A 23249-nucleotide genomic window follows, 5' to 3' on the forward strand; every position below is an offset into this window, starting at 1 on the left:
AATGAACTTCTGCTCAAAAAATGTGTGAATGTTTTCCACTCCTGTATCATTTAACTCCAAACCGGATGTTATTACTGCCACAGAACTGGCTGCAGACCTGATGACTAAACAAATGCCACATTTGAGACTGACCGTAGAGCAGATTCTGATTTTGATTTGAAATGAATTGCGCCTCAGCCATTTTAATTTATGCCTGATCAGCATCAAAACCATTGTACACTTAATTTATTGAGTCAAACTCTTGTACAAACTCATACTTTATTATGTCAGAATGATAAAGAAACCAATAAATTAACATTTAATAAGTGCATTCAAACAAACTAAAGAATCCAGAAAACAACATGAAATATACATCTTTTTTTCCTTTTCAAACAAGGCAAGTCATGGAACACAGGACTCAACGAAAAACTTCATTTATCGTTATGACATTACAGTATAACGTGTTTCCAAAGTATAATACACAAACAACACAAAGTATGGACACGAGGCAGTAAACAGTATTTAACCGTGTGATGAACAAAAACATTATGTGCAAAGGCAAATCTATATGAACGGTCAGAAAAGGAAACAATGTCTGACACAGGGATCAGGGCAGTAGTAGTGTGTTTATGATTGCTCTTCTTTCTGGAGAAAGAACTTGAGGGCAGAGTCCCACTGATCTCTGGGGAAACGGTTGGACAGCTCGCCATAGTCTGGCATCGGAGAAACTGCAAAGAGATACCGATAATATAAAATCGAACCCCACGGGACACATGCAGTGTACATGTATGTCCACAAACAATATTTATCAGGGTTCCCATCACATCACTCACCAGCCTGCCTGGTCTTGTTGTCTGACTCCTTCTCATTTGTCGCACAGTCCTAGGAAATACAGAACATAGTCTTGAAAACCAATGCACTCTTTCTGCATCAAACATCTCTGTACACTTTCTCTAAAATGCTTTTATTTTATTTTTTATTTTATTTAAAACATTGCCTCCTGGGTGTTTTTGTTTTTGCATGCACAGCAGCAACCAATTTGAAGGTAAATTTAAGAAACATCTTATTTCCAAAGATAAGCAAATGTAAATTTCTTCTGGAGTTTGAAGGTGTAGACTGGAATCCATTGTCTCTGGAAAAGTAAAGTGAATGTTTGGTTTGAAGGTACCGCAGAAAGTGCACCCCCTTGAGGAGAGAATACACTTCAAAGAGTTTGTGGCACGCTGCCCAGAGACAATGGAGCTCAAACAGACTGCATGTGTTGTTATGACGATAAAAAAATCAAGAGTAATATTTTAGATCAGAATTAGAGAGACATTTGTATTTGTGTTGTATACTGTGAGTATGTGAAGTACATTTCATACCTGAATGAAAGTAGCGAGCAGCACACAGCTCATCTCATGCTGGAGGATGACCTTGTTGTGAGGGTTGTTGTAGCAGGCGGAGATCAGAGTGGGAAAGAGCACGCGGATCAGGCCTGGGTGACTGAAGTACTGGAAGGGTAATTGACAAAGCTTCTGCAGCACACTGGGCTGTCGGCCCGACTGCACAATCCCCTGCAACAAACACACAGAGAATCTTATCATATAGTTATATAGCCATTTTACATTAAGCAATTAATGACAAAGAACATGTGTTTTGAAAGCATTTGACTGCGGAGGCAGTGGACAGCAGTTCTATATTGTATGAAAAAACAAAGTGTAAAAACTGTTTTTGGCACAATAAGAATGAAGGAATTATCCTTTTCTTCATGTTGCGTGCATGAGCCCATGCTGAAGAAAATTGGTTTCTTAACATTGTCACATAACTTGACGATTTGAAAGGGAAACAGGAATTAGCAGGTTTAACCTGTCAACGATTCCAAACAACTGTTCCAGGTCAGACGGGTCAAAGATCCAAAATCTCATCACCTAAAATGATTCACCTGTGATTACAGTGAGCCCCAGAGATTACTGCTACGTGTCTCGGCAGGCTAAGCTACACTTGGCTGTTCCTACTTAAATAAATGATCAAAATAAAAACTACCTTACTTATTTTGCTCAGAAGAAAAAAAACTTTCATAAAATGTACAAACATTATTTCACTGTAGTCCATTATTTCATATAATCAATAGTGTAAGTAATGAAAAAGACAAGATGATGTACTGGTATCAGAATCCAAGCACCGTTACAGTTCTACCAAAACATTAAGAGTCCACACTGGTGGCACTGGTTCATACTGATGGACAAAGTAGAACAAAGTTCTTTAACTTAACAGACTTTACAAATTTGACCATGTCATCATTTCCAACACGGCAATCGATAGTAGATGAAAGGCTTTGCTGTGAATGGCTGATTGCTGGTGTACCTGGTTGTCGGGGTGATTGACGGTGAAGTAGCCCACACTGATGATGACCTCGTGCAGCAGCGCCTGTGAGGAGTGCTGGCTGCAGTACCAGAGCAGGGAGCTGACAATATGCCGGAAAGCCAGGGACAAGCCCTCAGCCCCTAAAACAGACTGAAGCGTTTCCCATTACTAACGAAGACCCAGATTTAATCTCAAGATACGCTAACTCCTCCACTTGAAGCGGGGAGAGTTGAGACTGATGCCTCTGCAACTCAACCCCAAATAAAGTGGAGAAGATGAATGGACGATTTATTCCTGATTTTGGGTAAAACTGCATTATAGTGCATACCTGAAAGGCTGGTAAGTCAAGCAGTGCGAAGCTGTTGAGGAAGCGGATGCCGTGCAGAGCCACCTGGATGACTCCGGGGCTGTAGGGCTCGTGGCTTTGGGATGAAGACTCGGGGAAAGCGTGTAGAAGGATGGAGTACAGAGTGTGAACAACCCCCACCAGGTCAGTGCTCTGCAGGAGGCTGCTCAGTCCAGTCGGGTCCTGACGCTTGTTATCAAATATACTGGGAGCCCTGATAAAATGAGTATATAGTAAGGGCAAGGGCTGCAATTCAACTGCTACAAAGAATATCAATACACACACAAAAAAGTGTATACTATGTACTGTAAGTAAATGAGGTAAACGATGTAGTGTAAACTCCTGACAAATCAATAATGTACAGGCTACATAATTTCCTTTTGATGTGGGTTAAAATGAGCTGTAGTCGGACAGATTCTTTAAAATGTCCTGGAGAAACGTTTTGGTCAAGAAATTCAACCACTATTGCAGCCAGTCTGACACACACACAGAGCGACTCACCGTCCAGTAACCACGAAGCACAGCTTACACAAGCTGTGGAGCAGAGCAGAGGCTTCACGGAGGAATGAAGACATTTTGGGGCAATCGTCTACAGGAGTTTGGACAGACAAGAAGCAGCCGTACAGCTTATCGATTAAGCCCACGTTAACCACATAGCTGAAACACAGCAGAGAAAGCACAGTTCAGCACATTTTACAAACATCATCTAAATATTCATCAAAGTTTTGACAAGTGATGGTGCAGAACACACCTGATGAGGTCCTGGGTGCGAGTGTTGAAGGCCTCTGTGCCAGAACTCTTGGTCTTAACATCTGGGGAGGAAATTCTTTCTCCACTTTCACTAATGGGAGGCCATAAGGATGAGAGAATGGAAGAAATGGTCTGCAGCAGGCCTGTAGTCAACCCTTCAAAGACCAGTTTGTTCACGCTGCGCCCAAAAATGGACTTATCTTCATCAGGAACGTAGAGCTTAACATTTGAATGAAGGCAGAAATATTAAAACAAAGCCTTCGTATTTGTTTAGTATCAACATTTCTGTGTGACATACCGTGAGCTGATGCAGCAGCAGGTCCATGAGAAGAGCGATCTTGTTGCCGAACAGGACATAGGAACAGTTGGGTGGGCAGGAGGCACATGTCAGGTAGTACGTGTTTACAGCTGCACAAAGCGACCTGTGGACAGACGCAAATCACAAAAAATAACAATGCTCAAGCTGAAAGAAGACATTTTGCCTGTACGTATTCGAAGTAGATTAACTGTTTGAATGGTTCCAATCAGCAAATCTACAATAAATTAGGCAGTATGTCATTTTTTTGAGTCTTCTTTACGACCTGCTAACCCTAGTATAAACCGCTACCATTCTGAAAAGCATCCAATTCTTGTATTTGTGTAGCAATCCACATATCAGTCTCTCATCCCATCTGCAGCCCCAGCTAGTGGTGAACTTTTTATTTATTTATATCTCTGCTTACAGACAGCTCTTGCGGGAGGGAATAAAATGTTTCCCCCTGGTCCATTTACTTTGAGGAGAGAAGGTGTTCTACAGTGTCCCTCAAGGCTCATGTAGGGGCTCTTCACTAAAAGCAGGTTTTTGAATGACCCTTTTTGCACTGCTGTGGCTTGATTGAGTACAGAAATGCCTTAGGACTCCAAATGTGATAATTTGTCATTGTTAATATGTAGACCGCTTTGTGTGGGAGAAATGGTTCAGCACCAGCACCCACTCAAATCTTCTCGGGGAATTCTTTCTCCTAATTGGCCTGTTGAGGCCGACACCTGATACCACGCCCTCTTCGTCACCCTCAACCACCTCTGTGCTCTTCAGGGGCACATTGTGTAGGATCGTTTTGTAAATTGTTAGGCTCACCTGTCTCAAGTTGCACAAAATGACTGGTGCACGCCAACAGTGATTTTCCTGCCCGTGTTAATGATGAGCCTCATTACCAGAACATTACACGGGTTTTGCTAAATATGTTCCACAAAGTGACCACAAATTACTGCTGCTGGCTTACTCAGTTTTAACCAATCTATCACTGTCAAACGCCACTGAAAAGATCAAAACGACACTATGCTATTGTATTATCTTGCTGTATAAGCTTTCTCTGCCAACAGGATACCCAATGATCGCTTCCTGGGCTGTCAAGTGAAACCAAGAGTGGGCGAGCGGCTCGGACACCCCTCCCCTGTGTCACAGCTCCTGGGACCTCTGCATGGGTGGTCAGCAGCTTCCCAACGCACAAATCCACCAGAACACCACATTTTTATTCAGTTTATTACTATTATTTAGACTTAGAGCTTTGAAAAAAGGTTTTCAGTCAAGATTCATACGGCAATTTCTTTTTAGTGTTTTACTCTATGAAAATAGCATAAAAATCTAGTCAAACAAATACATTTGGTCAACTTTTCACAGTCACATAATTATTCAGGCATATTTAAATTGCACTGTTCATGGAGCTTTACCATGGACTTATTTCTTGGACATGGCTTTAAATGACATGAGGCTTTTTCAAATGGTGTCATCGACTCATTGGAAGCTTAGATGTCCCGAGTTTCTTTTCCTTTAATTTATATTTAGTCAAAAAAATAAAATAACTGAAGGTTTTCACATAATTGTTGTCATCAACAACCATTTAGTTATTTATTTGCTTATTTTGTCGGGACGGTGCATGTTAACCTCTTACCCCCCGCCTTAATTTTCTCCAGTTCAGCTCTAACCAGATCTAAAAGCTTCTCGACTGGTGTTGTCGCTGCGTTTTTGTCACATTTTTGAAAGTGTTTTTGTCATGTTTTCGTAATTTTTGATGCGTTTTTCTTGTCTTTTCATTGTTTTAATTATGTTGCTTTTTTTGTCTTGGTTTCGACCCATTTATGTCACTTTTTCATCACATTTTTGTTAGGTTTTCAGCCTAATTTTCGTTGCTATTTTGACGCCCCTTTCTCAAGAACCTTTTAGATTTCATCAGTCGTCCCTACTCGCACTCTAAAATGCACTCTCATTCATCCTGGCCTATTGTACATGTTTTTAGTGGTGGGAAACCAGAGTAAAGCTACGAAGACACAGGGTAAACATGCAAACCGCCCTACTACTTTTTATTTAGTTTCAGCCTAATCTTTTTTCAGATTTATTGTCATTAATTAGTCAAGTAATACTTTTGCTTACTATGACAATTTCATTTTAATGAAAAGAACACTGCTCATTGCTCAAGCAAAGGCCTGTTATTCTGGCTGATACATAGGGAGCAAAACAAATCAACCAAATTTAGTTTCTCTATACTGTATGCTTCCTCAGATTCTGGCAGGAGCGACGGCCACTGCAACTTAAACAAGCTAAAAGTGAGAGGAGGAAATAGAACCAATGCCAAAATAAAAGCAAATCCATGTCCTTGTGCCATGAAACAATCCCTTCATTCAGAGCAAGTCAAGTGACATTTCATTTGATTCTGCCACTGATCTCCGTAATACCCTTAAAGTGTGTAGGATATGCAGCCAGGCTGTGTGGGGCACGGAAGGGCAGTGAAAGGAGGAAATCTGACACACCGGCGCGACACAAATGGCAAAAAACATCCTGAAATCGAGCCACCAGAGCCACTACGATTCGCAACAAGCTGTGGTCATGTGACAGGACAGGGCCCAGTGGACTGACAACAAAAAAACTGAATACATTATCGCAGTGGGAGGATTATTCATACAGTGTGTGAATATCAAGAGGAGTTAAGTGCTACTCACTTCACAGGGATGCGGGGGACAGCGCTGGGGGTGGATGCAGCAGTGATGACCTGCAGGATTTGCTCCAGAGCCAGTAGACCGCCGCCCATTTGGAAAGAAACTTGGTCTGCATTGTTCTGTGGAGTCAACACAGTAAATTCATTCATTTTAAAACTGAACAAATGTCGTCATCATATTCACCCAGTTACATCAATGTTATAACATGTTGTGTATTTAATATTTAAAGATTGATTTAGGTAGATCGCAAAGGCAGTGGATGGCGGGACAGGATGTACACAGGTCTCCTGCAAGCTACAAGTCAGATTACAAGCAGTTTACTGTACTGGCCACTGGTGCACTCTGCCCATCAGAGTGCCATGGACAGTACAGACTCGCTCGCACTGTATGTTGCTGCTAAGCTTGCGCAGAAGCGTTACAAAGTGTTACAAAGAGTAAGAGACAAGTGAGCAGATTCCAACCTGCCTTAAAAAGGAGATCGCGAGCCCAAATACGTTGAGCACTCCTGACATAGACCATAGTGTAAGATTACCTGTGACTGGTTCCCTGCCCTTTCAAATATATTGTTAAATGGAATTTTGACTGAACCTGACAGAGGAAGTTGTCTGCAGACCAGAACACATGGAAATGTCATGTTCTCATCAGCTACAACAACATCTAAAATGTTCTACGACCAGATGGGGGCCCACTCAACATGAAGAAAAGTTACCGTATATACTTTTAATGTATAATTTTCAGTCTTGAAGCAAAAGGAAACATCGCTCCGTAACTTTCCACTTCACAGAGTCTAATCCACTCTTGTCAATACGTCTGGTTAGGTTAAAATAGGAATTCTTTTCAGAACCTGTTCATAGCAGCTTATCAGAGGGTATTAAAAGAAGCAGCCCGGGCCTGCCCAATCCTGACTGTCTACACTCTGTCCTGCTGACAGATCTTCCTCCTGTGATGATGGAACTAGACTCCAACCCATCCTGTGTCTAGGTGGTCTCCAGTGAAAGTCTACTGCACAGACGTCTTAAAACTGTGCTTCCTAAATAAACAGTAACAGACATTTTTTTCTAGATAAAAGAGCGTGGGCACTAGCGCCTTCCACAATGGCCGAGGTCAAGCCCTTCTACATAATACTTGGGTTTTACATTGTATTAGAGACCTAATGTGGGTCTGGCGGTTTTCTATCACAATTTTCAACACTTAAACTTCTTATTTCTAATCTGAATAAAACCTTACACATACTGTAATACACCAGTAGCTCATTTTGTACATGTCAAAACCACAAACTTCTACCAAGATAAATATAATGTGGTAAACCACCAGTTTGCTGCTGCGAGATAATGTCAAATGTCTATAGCTCTACAATTTTGTGATTAAAAAACATCAGCATTTGAGCTTGTGTTAGTTCTTTAACCCATTATTTTAACTGTATCAGAATCATTATCACAAGTATCTGGGAGGAACTATACTTGAAGACACAAAAAAATATGTTTTAGGGTTGCACATATGAAATACAGTGGAAGGAAAAAAGTATGTGAACACTTTGGAATTTCTCCTGTGAATGTTTACATGTTAAAATACGACACTGTTTACTCATTCTTGTGATTTTAATAAAGATCAGACCACATTTTAGGACCAATATAGGCACAAATGTACAGGAAGAAATTCCAAAGGGTTCACAGACTTTTTCCTCCCACTGTATATTTTGGGGAATAAGAAATATATCTACTTCTAACAGACTGTTTGGAAATACAATTCAATGTAACATCCAAGTTAAACAAGTGTTTTGGAGAGCTGCTCTCGTGTTGAAGACACCTACCATTAACGCCACGTGGTCAATGAAAACACAGTGAGTCTGCTCCTCATTAACCAATAAGAAAAGGCCAGTGGTTAGAGTAAGCGATACTCCGCCTGTGCCCAACCACAACATCAGCAACACAGACAGCCTGGTATTTAATATAGGCTTTTACTTTTGCCGAGTTGCTGTTGGACATGTTGAAATCATGTCAATCGTATCCTTTCTTCATGTGAATGTAAAATGTATGTATTGAATGTAAAAACGCTCTATATTATACTATCTGTAAAGCTTCAAATATAAATTTTATCTGAAACAGGAACATTGCAAGCTGTTGAAATGGTGCTTGTACCTGTTTCTCTAAAATGCGAGAGATCTCTCCCAGAGTTCGGTCGAGCGCTGACACTCGGCTGCTGCTCCACTGCCCGCTGTCCTGGCCCTGCAGCTGCTTCAGGAGGTCCCGCACCAGCCGCTGCAGCCTGTAAATACACGGCACTCTTTACCTACATTTGTATTTTAAAACCTCCCTGGATGGACTTAAACTGATTTACAGGAACCAGATTCAAGCTAAAAAACAAGTAAATTACATCCAACTGTATGTAGCAAGCATATGTATCCATTGTTAGATCAATAAAGTCTTATCTTATCTTCTGTATTTATTGCAAGTGGGAAACATACACAGGTTTTGTGACTTGTGTACTTCCACTTATACTGTAATAAATTGTCTTCTGTGATTAAAATGATATTATAAAATTGTCAGAAACACAGAGCTTTGGAATTGTTACTAATAAATTGGTTAATGTAATAAAAATAATTGTGATACATTTGCCCAATAGTTGAATGTGAACGGATTTACACAACTCGACGACAAAACACTGCACTCACTTGGCCTTGTATGGAGAGTCAGAGACCTGGGCCTTTGCCTCCAGTGACGTCTCATATTCCTTTGCCCTGCAGAAAACAGTCGGTACAAGACACACAGCATGTCAAAAAAAGAGAGTCTAGTTTAGTCTATTTATTTGGCCTGTCTGTCAGACATTCCCCGCGTAAGCTGGCTCCAAATAATCACCCACAGATCAGTAAAAATGTGTTTTTTCTTCCATCTTGTCATACCACATATAGCCTTAGCCCAACCCTCAGTCACACTTAGCACGAGAGGATCAAATTCTTTATTCTACTCAATGTCAAATAAACAGTTAAGAGGGGAGTATGCCCGAGCGTCCCCTTGGTCTGGGTCACTCAGACATTCCCACACACGATAAAAAACTATTGATTACAGCGGCACATTCCAGTCAGCCATTCCACAGCGATGAAATCAGTGTTCCCGGAAAAGCACAGGTGAAGACAAAATCTAATAAGTCTAATCAGGAGTAGATGGAGGATGCCTTTGAGGTCTGTCTGGAGGGCAGTAGAGTAGAACGAAGCATTAAGTCAGGGTTTCCCATTTAAAGAGGAGACTAGGGTCCCCCCCCCCATAGTCTAAAAAATAGATACAAAGTAAATTGATATAATACTTTTGTCTTCTGAAATGATCCCACATTTAACATTTAAACCAATACTATACTGATCAAAAATAAATCCTTAGAGATTACATTACAATGATGTGTTGTAAGAGCACAAAATGGCAGAGCAGCTCATGTACACCTCACTCTACTGATGGCATTTTACAACATGCTGAAATCATCGTGTGTGTGTGCGTGCTTTAGAACCTGGAGTTCATCCTGGCGCGCAGTTTCTTGGCCTTCTTGCGCGCCTTTTGTCGCTCCTCTCCGTCCTTCACACTCTCAGAAGTCACACAAGTGTCTGGCACTATATCCACAATGTACTTCTTTAAAGAAAGGTGCTCCTAAAACAGAAAAAAGAAAGAAAAAGATTACCATGATTCCTGTGGATAAGTAGGTCAATTAGGCATCTCAGTTTGATAAAGATAAATGTCCAGGGGAATCATGTCAAATCAGTGCATACAGTGCTGTTAAAGATACAGTGCCTGTCAAGTTTTCTGACAACACCAGGCAGAACAAATAAATATGTAATCTACACAACTGTCTGTATTGCTATTAATGTCATGTACATGAGCACATTTTACACACAAACCCCTCCATTTCAGCGATGTTGAGTGGTGTGTTTTTCTGTTTGGACATATCAATTCATGCGAATCCCGCTGAGGTCACTGTTGTTTGGTATTTTATTACTGTATCTATTAAGCCACTCTTAATGACAGCCTATTTTATCCTGCCCATAAGTGTCAAACTTAAAGATGCTAATACATTAAGCTAACATTTGAGGTGGTATCTATATCTACCCCAGGGCATCCAGACTGAGAAAGCAAGTACACACCACTTCCTCGTCAGAGAGCTCGCGGCCCTGTATGCTGCTGCTGTCCCGCACTGCCTGCTGGTGCCTCTTGCCCTTGGTGTGGCTAAACAGGTGCACCTCAGAGGTGATCTGTAAACACAAGCAAACAAAAAGAGAAAAGGCCATCAGAATCCCTGGGGCACTCAACCCAACAAGAGCTGCTGAAAGAGCCTTCACTTATAGGATTATTTTCGCTAAGTTCCCTGCAAGGCATTAAATACATGTGAAATGAAAAGAAGAAACAAGAGCTCAGTGAAATGATTTATATGAAATCAATCAACCTTAAAACACCAATGTTAGAACTACACAGTTTGCAATATAAATTAGCTTTGGAGGGGAGAACGAATGTTTATTTTGGGTTCTTTTCTTGAGCAATGTTTTATATTTGGCTCATGGGCACCCACCATCACAGAGCACAGGGAGCAGTGCTTCTTGCGTTCATATGGTGTGAGTTTCGGAGCGTAGTCGGTGTTGGCGTGGCGTCCACTGCTCAGCTCAGCAGCCTTCTCCTTTCTCTGCTCTATCTGCTCCATGTGCCTTCTGCTGCTTTCATCGTGCTACATTAACAAACACACACACAAACACAAAGGTCACAAGACAAAATCAGTTTGGGATAAAGTATGAAAGGGAGGTTTCCCATACCTTCATCTGAATCTTCTTCTGCAGTTCCTCCATGGCCTCCTGTTGGGCCGCACTCAGAGCTGCCAGCCGCTCCTCTCGATCCCTTTAAATTAAAATTTAATCTGCCCATCACACAACTGGAAAACAGTCTTTTGAATACCACTCATCTATAATGTGAAACTATGACGTGTTTTTTTATTATTTATTTCATTTCTTTGTAACAGACTGCAGTGCTGTTTTTCAACTATTCCATTTGGCCATTCCCAAGTGTAACCAGTGTTGGGGGTAACGTGTCACAAAAGTAACGAGTTACAACATATTACTTTTTTCAGTAACTGAGCAAAAAAACATATTTCTTAAACAAAATTTTGGTAATATATTAGTCATTACAGGAACTTACTATGTACAGTTTAGATTTTGACAAAAGTAACTCAGAAGTAACTCAAAGTAATGTAACTCAGTTACATTTTTGAAACAGTAATATGTAATACAAACATATTAATTTTTTAAAGCTGTAACTAATATAGATTATATTACAATTTTAGCAAACCTGGCTCTTTCTCGTGCAGCGTCCTCCCGGGCCCTCTCCTTCTCCTGCCGCTGTTGTTCGATACGAGCTTCCTGTTCCTTCCTCTTCGTCAGCAGCTCCTCGACCCTCGCCTGCCGCTCTGCCTCAAGGACCCGCTTTCGCTCCTAATAACACCAATAGCTCATTAAAATGTCTGCTTGTGCAGTTCTCTTGAATATGCACAACTGTAAGACACTGTCTATGGGAGCAAGAGCTGTGCTTCAGTTTCTGTACGTCTGCACAAGCAGAGAAATTGACAATAAAGATAATCTTGAATCTTGAATCTTGAAAGCGATGATGATTTCACCTGCACGGCCTCGTCGCGTGCCTGTTTCTCCTCCTGCCTCCGCTGCCGCTCTTCCTGGAGCTCGTTCAGGCGCTGCTCGTACTCATTTAATTTGGCCAGAGCATCGTGCCTCTTGTTTTGGGCCTCTAGGGTGTTGATGAAGGCTATTTCATTCACCTAAACAGATTATATGGTTTATCTCAAGTACATTTCTGTGTGATCTGTAATGTTCAGTCGAAAGCCAATGCACAATGTACAACAAACAAGAATTGTATTGATTATTTGACTAATTGTCAAGGCACAATCTCAAGTACAAGGCTCATACAAATACTGAACAAGTATTTGCACCTATAAATACTTTACCTTGGCTTCTTCTTCTTGTGCCTTTTTTACAATGGCCTGTAGCTGCACCTCGCGCTTTAGCTCAGCATGTAAAAGTTTTTCTTCCATCATTTTTCTACGTTGCTCGAGAAGCTCCTCTTTCCATTTTCTTACATCCTTCTCCTGACAAAGACAGAAAAATAAACACAGTTAAAATACTGTCCACTTTTTATCCCTACATGTTACAGCAACATTTTCAAGTCAGAACTGCTTCACACAAAATCAAAGCAAACGAAGAAGAATCCAAATAGTAAAATACTACCAAATACAACAAATATACAGTACAGGTAATCATCATCAAAAAGCACTGTCAGGAGGATGCTTGCAATGAACGAAAAAAAATCTCAATGAATCAGTGCTGGACTCTGGGGAGCTGTGGAGGTTAGTTGGGTCCGAAAGTGACTACAACTACAACAAAGTAACTTATAAAACGATGGATTTTATCAGGGGTGCCAAAATAAATGGAGGGCACTGTATATTTTATTCAACCATCTGAACTCTCTCTCACGCCTGTCTGGGCCCAGCTGTCCACAAAGTGATAGGCGTTTGGATATTTGGTGATTGTATCAGGCGGGGCGCTGACAGACGCCCTCATGGGAGCCGTGTTGGACCGTGCTTGCATGGGGCATCTGACTTACCCTCTCTAAGAGCTTCTGCAGTTTAAGCGTCTTTTCCTCTCGAAGTTTGTCCCTCAGCTGCTGTGCCTTCAGCTGTTTCTCCTCATGTTTCTTCTTCGACTCCGCAATGGTTCTGCCAAAAATATGGAAACAAATCATTTATCAACAATGCACTTGCACACAGCTAAACTGCAGTTGTTTTGGAGTTCTGGGTGGTACTACGGACAAAACAGAGGGTCAAATGACTTGGAGATTTAAGTCATTGTCAGGAGACCAGAATAAGGGCTGCAGGATATCCATATCGCAAGAAGGCACAATATTTCACAGAATAACTAAGGTCTACCATTTGACTGAGATTGGCATTTATGGCCATCACAGTCAAACAAAAACACGTGGTAACTTAAAGATGTGTAAAAGTTCAGTTGTAGTGTCCAGATATTGCTAATTTAGTTCAATTTCAGCCTGGTTTACAAATACTGTAAACTGTAATTCTTTCTTACACTGCAATAATACAACAGCCCCAATAACAAATGACCCCTTCAGAGCCGTCATGCACCTCTTGCGTGATGGTGAGGACAGTTTCTCGTGCATGTGGATGCCGTGTCCCGGAGGACGCGCTGGCTCCTCCTCCACCATATCCCCCCATGAGGTACTCTGCCGCCACGGCTCCCTCGCTACATTGACACAATCAACAAGTAGAAATAACAGGTGACCAAAACAGTGAGAGATTTAAACAGTGATAACGAAAGCCGATGTAAATTTCTTACCATCATAGTCTGCCAGCATGTCGCTCCAATCGATATTAGCTCCGCCTCCTCCATTTTCAATGCTAACCTGTGGCAATCAAAGAATATTTGATCCCAACTCAGAAATGCCGACTTTTATCAAGTGAGTTTCCACATCAAAAAAAGTCACTGTGATTTGGCATTAGCATGGCAGTATTTTTGTTGAGGAAGGAACTTTCTGTCACAACCAAACACATACTTGTAGGGCTGGACAATACTGTATGATGATCAGATTGAATCAAGAAAACAGGAGCTAGAGCAGCCCATGACCTGATCCCTGTGATGACCAGCCAATCTGGAGAGGTCTACTGTGATATAATGTTTTGTTTTTTGTCAAATGTGAATTTTCAGAAGGAGTATATTTTTAGTTATGTCTTGAAGGCAATATGAAGCTACTACCGTATTTTTTGGACTATAAGTCGCTCCAGAGTATAAGTCGCACCAGCCTTGGCAACTACCTGGGCATAGAGGCGTAACTGCACCGTTGACAAGCCTCTCCCGGCAGCAGGTTGTTCAAGCACCCATTTGCGAACTCGTTCCTCTAGCTGTGGCTAGGTGCTCACACCACACTTTTTTATCTGCTGCTCGGTGTGAAAATACCTAACATGCGAAATTATATATTTTGATAAATAAGTCGCACACGAGTAGAAATTGACTTATAGTCCGGAAAATATTGCAGATATACATTAATTGTATTAAAATGTATATGTGTGCCCTCGGCATTTTCCCCCCTCCCACATACTTGATGGGTGAAGAGTCTAGCTGCAGTCAGTGCTAAGGAGATGTTAAACACAAAGCACCTCAAAAGCCCCTCATTTTTACACATTAAAATTACATCTGAACTAGAAGTATGGGATTGAAAATAAAGACGAGCGCTTACAGAGAAATCACTTTCGTTGTCAGTCTCCAGCTCATTGTTCTCTGCCTGGATCTCTCTGGTCAGCTGCTCCTCCTCAGCGATAGCACTGGCGATGGCCTCCTCATTGGCTTTTTCAAGACGGTCAGCCAATTCCTCTTTCTTCGCCAGCACTTCAGCCATGGACTGTGGCTGGAAAATAGCACACCGCAATGTAGCACCAATCACACTGTACAGGCACCGTGTACACGTATTTATCAAAACTTCACAACAACCCACTAACAAATGGAGCACGCAATAATTACAGGTGCTGCATACAGGAGGCATGCATAGTTACTGTGAGGATGGAGAGATGGTGGAAGAAGGACCAAGGCTTTGCTTGATTACTATTAGACTGATTGTGGTGTTCAACTTTTTTTTATGTTTTAGAAAGACTGGCCAGGCTTACAAGAAGTTATGCGAAACATATAAATCATAATCTTCAGCAATAATATTAAACAAATTCACTCAATCTACGTGTAAATGTGCAAAACAGTAATTCTCCCTGAGCCCCCTTTTTCTACAACATCCAACTGACAGCTATTTTTCAGCGAACACAGCTTTTACAACACCACTCGGAGCGTTGCAGCTTTGCTTTCTTAAGACTGACTATGTTTAGGCGGTTAAGTACCCATGGGGGGGTACAGCGCCACCATCTCTCAGCACTCACAGTAGAAAGCTCTGTGGCGTCCAGTTTCACCGCTGCCATGGACGTCCTGGCCTTTCCTGGAGCAGATGTGGCCCACTCGGTCTCACCGCCCCCCACAGTCAACAGCCCGTCGGCGGGGGCTGACGGGGCAGTGTCTGAGGGGGAGGTGAGGGTGGGCTCAGGGGCTCGGACAGGGAGGAGGGGGGGTGGCGCTTCATCCAGGGGAGCAGTGCTGACAGTCTGCCCTGAGTCTCCTGCACCCTCTGCTGGGGGCTGCACCAATAATTACACACAGAAAGATGCAAACTCAATTAACACATGCAACTTCAAACAATCCATGAAAGCAATGGCAAACATCAAAACCAGTCCGTGCGACACAGTTGCACACACACACATGCAGGGATATACTGATACCGACAATTAGGGCTGCACAATACAATGCAAAAGTATTGTAAAAAATTATATTAGGGAACATCTGACAGAGATAAACACATTTTTGCCAACATAGCTTAAAAGAGGATGCATGAAAACAAATAAAATTAAAATTTAGTCATGTCTTTCCTAATTAACTACCATTTTTGTCTTGATTTGTCCCGTTTTAGTTTAGATTGAGCTAATTAGTGTTGAAATGGCTTCGTAAAATATTGCAATCTATTTGGAAATCACACTTGCCTACTCATATTCTCATACTTGCCTTCGACTGACAATGATATCCTAAAAATCCAAATGTTTTAATGATAATAACAAGGATAATTTCTTCTTCTCCATTTTAAATTAATAACAATGCATTGAAGGCAAGAATTCTTTGTAATCACTTCTTTTGTACTTATTAATTTTGCAATGGTGGTGTCTCGTATTGTAAGAATTCTACCATTTCTTCAATAAAGCAGTGAAAATCATCATTACTGTTATGATAATCTGCTTATCTATAAAGGCCAAAGAGAATAAAATTTTATTGATTTATAACATCTACCACAAAACTTTTTATTGTTGGGCTGTCAAAATATTGCCAATATTGTTGCACCTCTACTTGTTAGCATCATTGCTCTCTCAGCACACGACTGATGAATAAAGCGCTCGGGCCACCCCAGTGTACCCCAGTACCTCCAGTGCATCCCCGTTCTTTGTAACCTCTTTTGGTAGGTCCTGCTGAGTTGGTTGAGGGTCCTGCTCGGTCTGGCATTGCCGTTGGGAGGCCGCTGGCTCCTTTAGCGGCGGTTGGGAAGCTTTGGGCTTGGGGTTGTCCGCTTTGGGAGGAACCTGAGCCACAACAGGACTGACCTTGGCGATCATGGTGGCGGAGCGAGGTTTGGCAGGTCGGCCCCGGTGCACCGTCTCCCAGCCTTCCGCATCTTTTTTTGCTAGAAATGAGAAATTATGTATTATTAAAAATATATATAATTAGAAAAAAAACATTGTATGGCTGTTTTTCAGATTTACAATTAGCCAGAACTATGCTGTAGATGCCACAGAAGGAAAGACGCAAGAATACCTAATTTTAATAGTGACCTCTCTAAAAAACGACACTACATTACATTGTGACGTTTCAATTCCTATCAAGGCAAACTCTATATTTTACAACGAGTATAGATCTTAAAGGTTAGAAGTGAACAATTTGTCTTTCCTGAGAAGTTACTTACCTGGTTTCTCCACCTGGAAGACTATAGTTTGACTGTTGTGTGGTAGAGACTGAGAGCATTTGACTCTGTCGGCCCAACTGAGGCCTGTGTGAGAGAGACGTGCTGCGGCCAGTGAAGTTGAAGGTCCCCTAGATTCACAGAACCGCAGTTACACAGGAAGCTTTCAATTTCCCTGGGAGGCTAACATGCACACCAAAAGTGGAGAAAAACATGTCAACAGATTTGTTCAACGCCAAGAATGTTATAGTTAAAATCTCAAACTGCACAAAAATGTGTTTCTATGATGCCTATGCTTTTATTGATCACCGGTGCTAAGAAAACTTACCCAAAGTTTAGTGCCCGGCGAGCCCCAGGAGAAGGGACCATTCTATCAGCTGAGGGGCTGGCCATCACATGTCGCCCTGGAGACATCTTCCGTACCTCCCAGGCCAAAGATGTGGGTCTAAACAAAGGAGTACATGGGCATTAGAAAGGTCTTTGCCCTCACTCATTTAAATGGCAAGACATAACGGGGCCGTGGTTGTCTCTTTGATCATCATTTGTGAGAAGTGGACAAATCAGCACCTATTTTGAGCATCAGTGTTCTCCAATTTCTCCTGAAGCTGGATCCAATCGATGAGCGCTTTGAAATCCCGAACATAGTTATCCAACATCATCAGCACCTCCTTATGAAGAAAACAAGGGAAAATGTGATATTTTCTATTGGCATGGATGTTGCACACACTTTTTATGGATGGATAAAGTATTGTGTTCAGAAAGAGACTACAAATGTTATATAGCTCATGCACAGACACCGACGCACCCTGCACTCGACCACACTTTGATCAGATTCACAGGTGACGTAGATCTCATCCACAGCTCGTCTCAGGTTTTCAAAAAGGAAGGCCCAGTATCGAGCACGCAGGTCCACTTTCCGAGGCTGCCTGCCCTTGGACGGGCTCTTCTCCACGCCTTTGTCCAGCAGGGCTGATGTACTTTTGCTGTCACCCCCAGCATTCTGTAACCACACACACACAAGAGGGAACATCAACCCAACAACACTCAAACTCAATATTTTGAGGTCATTTTTGTTTTATTTTGTCATCCGTGGTCATTTTTGGACGTTATGCTTTTTTTTTTAATACATCAGTTAATTTACAGTATAAAAGAAGCTAGAACCATTTACTTAGGAAGTGTTGCCCTCTAGTGGAGCTTAGTAGTACAAACCTTCTTGCTCCTCTGCTGTCCAGGAACAGTCCTGTGGGCTTTTGGGCCGCTTTTGGACTTTGCTGCATGAAATGGAAAATGGGAAATGCATTACAAAACAGGAATCTTTTCTATTCTAAATTTAAGAACTCTAATAGCATTGACGTATCTATAGCTCAAACCACCCATATCTGTCCACAGAGGATTAAATTGCTGTAGACCAGGGATCCCAAGGTTTGCTTGGTCGTGGGTTGGTTTTTGCCATAGTCAAAAGACGGGCTAGTCGAAAGACTGTTTACCTTCCTCTTCTTTGGTTTCCAGGGGAACACTCCATGCAATGAGGTTTCGAGCTGCACGTCCTTCTTCTGCAACAATCTTTCTCACTTTGTCATGGCTGTTGGAGCGCTGAAAAGAGGCCTGTCCAAACACGAAAAAACATTTTATTGATTGAAACGACACTATTTACATTTTATTACTTTTACACAACGTATTAGCAATTAGTAAAAATACAGTAAATATCTAAGCTACTGTCTTAATCCATAGAGTTCAAGTAAAGATACTATAGGAGCACAAGCACATTGAATTGATGTATAACACTGAATGAGTTGATTGTTGTTATAGATGCACTTCTAGGTTACATGGTAGATTAAAAGTCTGCTAATCGAATCATCTGGACCAGGGTCCAAACACGTAATTTCCCTTGAATGTATAAAAGTGCAGCACGGGTTGAACACAATCATGTTTGCATTTAAATAGGCCATAAATGCAAGCAGAACTAAGATAATTGTACTGCTAGGAAAAACTGGTTTGGTCTCCCCGCCAACTATTGGGCAAACTATACCTTGCACAAATAAATTACAAATCACCCCTCGGGTGGATAATCAACCTCTGTTTATTTAATCTGTTGTTGCTGTCACCCAGAGACAGAAATTGAATATATCCTTAAGACAAAGTTCCTAACTGCTGCATATATTTGCCAAAACACAACCCTGTAGAACGGTGATGGTAGACGAATGGAGTGAACATGGACTTAATACTTAATGAGGGGGTATTATGCTTTTTTCAATCACATAGCACCAGTCTATAGCACACTACAATGATGACGAAACCTTCTGTTGGTCTGTAAATGCAGTAAATTAAAATAACCGCCTTGTATAAAATTGCACTCTCAAAATGGCTGTAGCGAATGTCTTGAAATAGGCCTCTGTACATGCAAACACGTATATAGTGAAAAAGGTGACAGTTCATGGGGCCGCGGCGGTACGCGCGGTTTGCGGCTGTTGTAGAACATGTAGATTCTATGATTAATGAACTCAAACAATCCACTTGTTTGTAGTGCATATGATGGACAACTATTAATTCAACATTAAACTTTCATTTTGTTTTAGAACTGTAGTTCTACTAATGGTAGTTTCATCACAGAGTGAACAGAGTAAAGGATTTGTACATAATTTGGAATTACAAATCAGGTTCTGTACATCAGAAGATAATGTCTTCTATTTGAATTATATTTAAAAAGGACAAACTATTGTTACATTTTAGATTTTTAAATATAGATTTTAAACTTTTATTGACTCTTTATAGAAATATAGCATACACTGCAGAATATGCCACCCTATACCATGCTAAATAAAATGGTATCTGTTTTTTTCTGGCTTCAGTGGGCGACTAAAAGCTTACAAATGGTTTGGCTTAATTCAGACATGCAAACACATATAAAAAGGTGACAGTTCACGGGGCCGCGGCGGAACACGCGGTTTGCGGGCATTTTTTAACACGTAGATTCTATGATTAATGAACTAAAACAATCCACTTTTTTTAGTGCATATGATGGACAACTATTAATTCAACACTAAACTTTCATTTTGTTTTAGAACTGTAGTTCTACTAATGGTAGTTTCATCACAGAGTGAACAGAGTAAAGGATTTGTACATCATTTGGAATTCCAAATCAGGTTCTGTACATCAGAAGACACTGTCTTCTATTTGAATTATATTTAAAAAGGACAAAATATTGCTACATTTTCGATTTTTAAATATAGATTTCAAACTTGTATTGACTATTTATAGAAATATAGCATACACTGCAGAATATGCCACCCTATACCATACTAAATAAAATGGTATCTGTTTTTTTCTGGCTTCAGTGGGCGACTAAAAGCTTACAAATGGTTTGGCAATATTGAATAGTTGCAAGTCTCTCTCGTTCAGTTTTAGTAAACTTGCCAACGTTAACATCTCTGATCAGCAGAAACCATGTCAGAACCGCTAATATCTGTGATCACCCAATGACCACACGGTCCACCTGGAGAGGTCAGCCCTCTCCTCAATGATCACACGGTCCACCTGGAGAGGTCAGCCCTCTCCTCAATGATCACACGGTCCACCTGGAGAGGTCAGCCCTCTCCTCAATGACCACACGGTCCACCTGGAGAGGTCAGCCCTCTCCTCAATGATCACACGGTCCACCTGGTGAGGTCAGCCCTCTCCTCAATGACCACACGGTCCACCTGGAGAGGTCAGCCCTCTCCTCAATGACCACACGGCCCACCTGGAGAGGTCAGCCCTCTCCTCAATGACCACACGGCCCACCTGGAGAGGTCAGCCCTCTCCTCACTGACCACACGGTCCACCTGGAGAGGTCGGCCCTCTCCTCTCCTCTCCTCACTGACCGCAACCGCGCATCAAACGAGCGCAGAGCGCGCACAGAACCACGGGCGCCTGTCCGGTCAATTTAGCCTCAAAGTAAATGTAGCTATCCGTTAGCTTTATAGGTTAGCTCTCAAGTTTCACGCGGTTATTATCAAATATAAAGCTACAGGCATCACAAAACTTGCAGTAGTTTGGTGCTCAGTCTCGTGCACAGTTGCGTGCTGTGTCGGTGTAACTTTGTTGTGCAGACTGATGCATTAGCGCGCTGCAGCTAGCTACGAAGTAAAATCAGTTAAAGTTCACTTGTCGTAATATAAAGCGGTATAACTTTCACCTCAGCGTCAGCGCGATGTCTCATGCGGTTCATCACCCTCAGTGATGCGTCTGTTGGATCGGGGTTCGCGAGTAGACGAGCCTACAGTCAGCCGGTGCATGCGGGCGGCTGTTGCACTGACCAGGTGAAGTGAGTGAGCGCGCGGGGGGGCAGCCTAGAGCTGGAGGCTCACGGCTGCAGCCACGGTGAAATGGCATAATTGGCCTAACAGCACCAGTGAACATTTTACAAGCCTCAGCTTGTTTTTTAATTATTATTATTGCAGATCTACACGATTCACATGAATGGCATTTTTCGAGGTCAAAACAAAACGGCGAATTTCGCGAAAGGCGACAGACCTCTGACCCTTTCCGACACGCCCCCCTCCACGCGGGGAGGGGGTTCTGCTGAGGAGCAGTGATTGGTTACTCAGCTGATGATAAAAGATCGGAGGCGTCTCCAGGAGGTGGGGGCGTTCCTAGGAGGACTCAGGCAAACCTATCCCTAAAATGGCTGCCAGCAGAGTTTTTACAGATTACTCAAAAATACGTGAATGTGCCAAGGCAACACTTCAGGCATGTTTTTAATGAGGGAAATGACATAATAAAATGATGTAACGCTTGAAAAAGTCGATTTTGCATAACACCCCCCCTTTAATACTAAGCCTATATGTCCACATCAGTTATATTTCTGCAGACAATGTCCAAGCTCAGCAGCTCTACACTGCAGGGTCACATTGCTCTTTAACAGCACATCACAAAAGACACTGGGCTCTGTGGAGTGGGGGCTCTACCAGTGCCGCCTGTGTCTGGCACAAGGCTTCACTCTGCTATATTAGCCAAAGCACTGGGCTCTGAGGAGTGGGGGCTCTGTCAGTGCCGTCTGTGTCTACCAGAAGGCTTCATTCTACCATACCCAAAGCTCTGTCCTTTCCAGTTGCCAGGGGCTGCCTCACAACTATGCCCTCACTCAAACAGAATAACTTTATCAGGCCCAAAGCGCTTTACAGTAAGGAACCGGTCACCCATTCACTCTCATTCATACACCAATGTATTGTACGCAGACAGACACTGGAGGCAACTGAAGTGAAGTGTCTTGCCCAAGGATACAACGACGGCGTGCATTTGCGGGAGCTGGGATTTGAACCAGCGACCTTCCGATCACTCAACCATCTGCGCCCCTAACAAGACTTTACTTCAAGTTTAACCTCTTAAACAAGTGCTTTTTCTCCAGTTCAGCTTTACCCAAATCCAATCTAAAAAAAATTCGACTGGAGCCTACAGGCCAGACTCATTTGAAAGCTAAGACCTACAAAATCATCTAAATAGATCATTTTCCTCATGTTGTTGCTGCATTGCCGTCACTTATTGGACTTTCATTGCTTTTTTTTATTGCATTTTCATCACATTTTTTTCTCTATTTCATCGCTCTTTTGTTGTATCCTGTTTTTGGTCTCATTTTGTTGCACTATTGACATTATTTTCACGAAGCTTTGCGATTTGGGTAAAGCCAAACTGGAGAAAATGTGCTTGGTTCATGTGGGGGTTAAGAGGCTGCTTCCCATGTGAGATACTTTTGTGAAATAAAACTGGCAGAGAGCTTCTTATGCTTATAGGATACTTGAGAGGTGACCAAGGTGGAGAGTAAAGACTGTAAAGCTAATGGCCAAGCTGATAAAAGAATGAAAATTGATCGAGTGTCCTACACTTTATCCACATTTGCCTCATCAAGTGTAGGACAGAGATGTAGAAAGTCCCTGGAGCGCGACATGGAAAGAGGTGGGACAGCTGCTGGTGCCACTGTTTATAGTAATGAAAGATCAAAACATGCAAACATGACGCATCGGAATTATTGTCACGGCCATGAAAGGCAGGCCGCGCATTTTAGCAGTGATGGTTAAGAACCAGCCAGACTGAACGCTTACCCTCAGGGCGTTTATGGATGTATTTTTGCTCCTGCCTCCTCCATGAGAAGATCCAGAGCTGTTACTCCCAGACCTGTCCCTGGTGTCCCCCCCAGCGCCGCCGCCTTGGCTCAATCTGGGACCCGATCGGTACTGTCCCGCGCCCCGTCGCCTCACGTCCTTGGACATCTATCCTCCCTACCTCTTTATTCCGCCGCA

General features: G+C 42.2%; 1 protein-coding gene across 2 annotated transcripts; it reads right to left on the reverse strand.

Annotated features, from left to right (window-relative positions):
• Positions 1–307: 307 nt before the first annotated feature.
• Positions 308–23230, reverse strand: scaper (S-phase cyclin A-associated protein in the ER). Of its 2 annotated transcripts, XM_079567638.1 has the most exons (31): positions 23052–23230; positions 18462–18579; positions 18184–18245; positions 17780–17974; positions 17542–17642; positions 17303–17419; positions 16978–17105; positions 16442–16698; positions 15359–15610; positions 14674–14841; positions 13776–13842; positions 13565–13682; positions 13030–13141; positions 12374–12514; positions 12032–12187; positions 11707–11849; positions 11178–11259; positions 10940–11092; positions 10518–10625; positions 9890–10026; positions 9066–9131; positions 8533–8659; positions 6398–6513; positions 3720–3843; positions 3423–3640; positions 3173–3328; positions 2654–2885; positions 2326–2475; positions 1344–1535; positions 813–861; positions 308–707 (listed from the first exon to the last, which is right to left on the reverse strand). In XM_079567638.1, the coding sequence occupies exons 1-31, from the start codon at positions 23217–23219 to the stop codon at positions 607–609; spliced, it is 4314 nt and encodes a 1437-aa protein (XP_079423764.1). In that variant the 5' UTR covers positions 23220–23230; the 3' UTR covers positions 308–606. The 2 variants fall into 2 exon arrangements, with proteins under 2 accessions (XP_079423764.1, XP_079423765.1); XM_079567639.1 differs by lacking the exon at positions 15359–15610 and having other exon boundaries at positions 311–707.
• Positions 23231–23249: the final 19 nt, after the last annotated feature.

This window comes from Gobius niger (genome assembly GCF_951799975.1).
Source record: "Gobius niger genome assembly, chromosome: 12".
Lineage (NCBI taxonomy): Eukaryota > Metazoa > Chordata > Actinopteri > Gobiiformes > Gobiidae > Gobius > Gobius niger.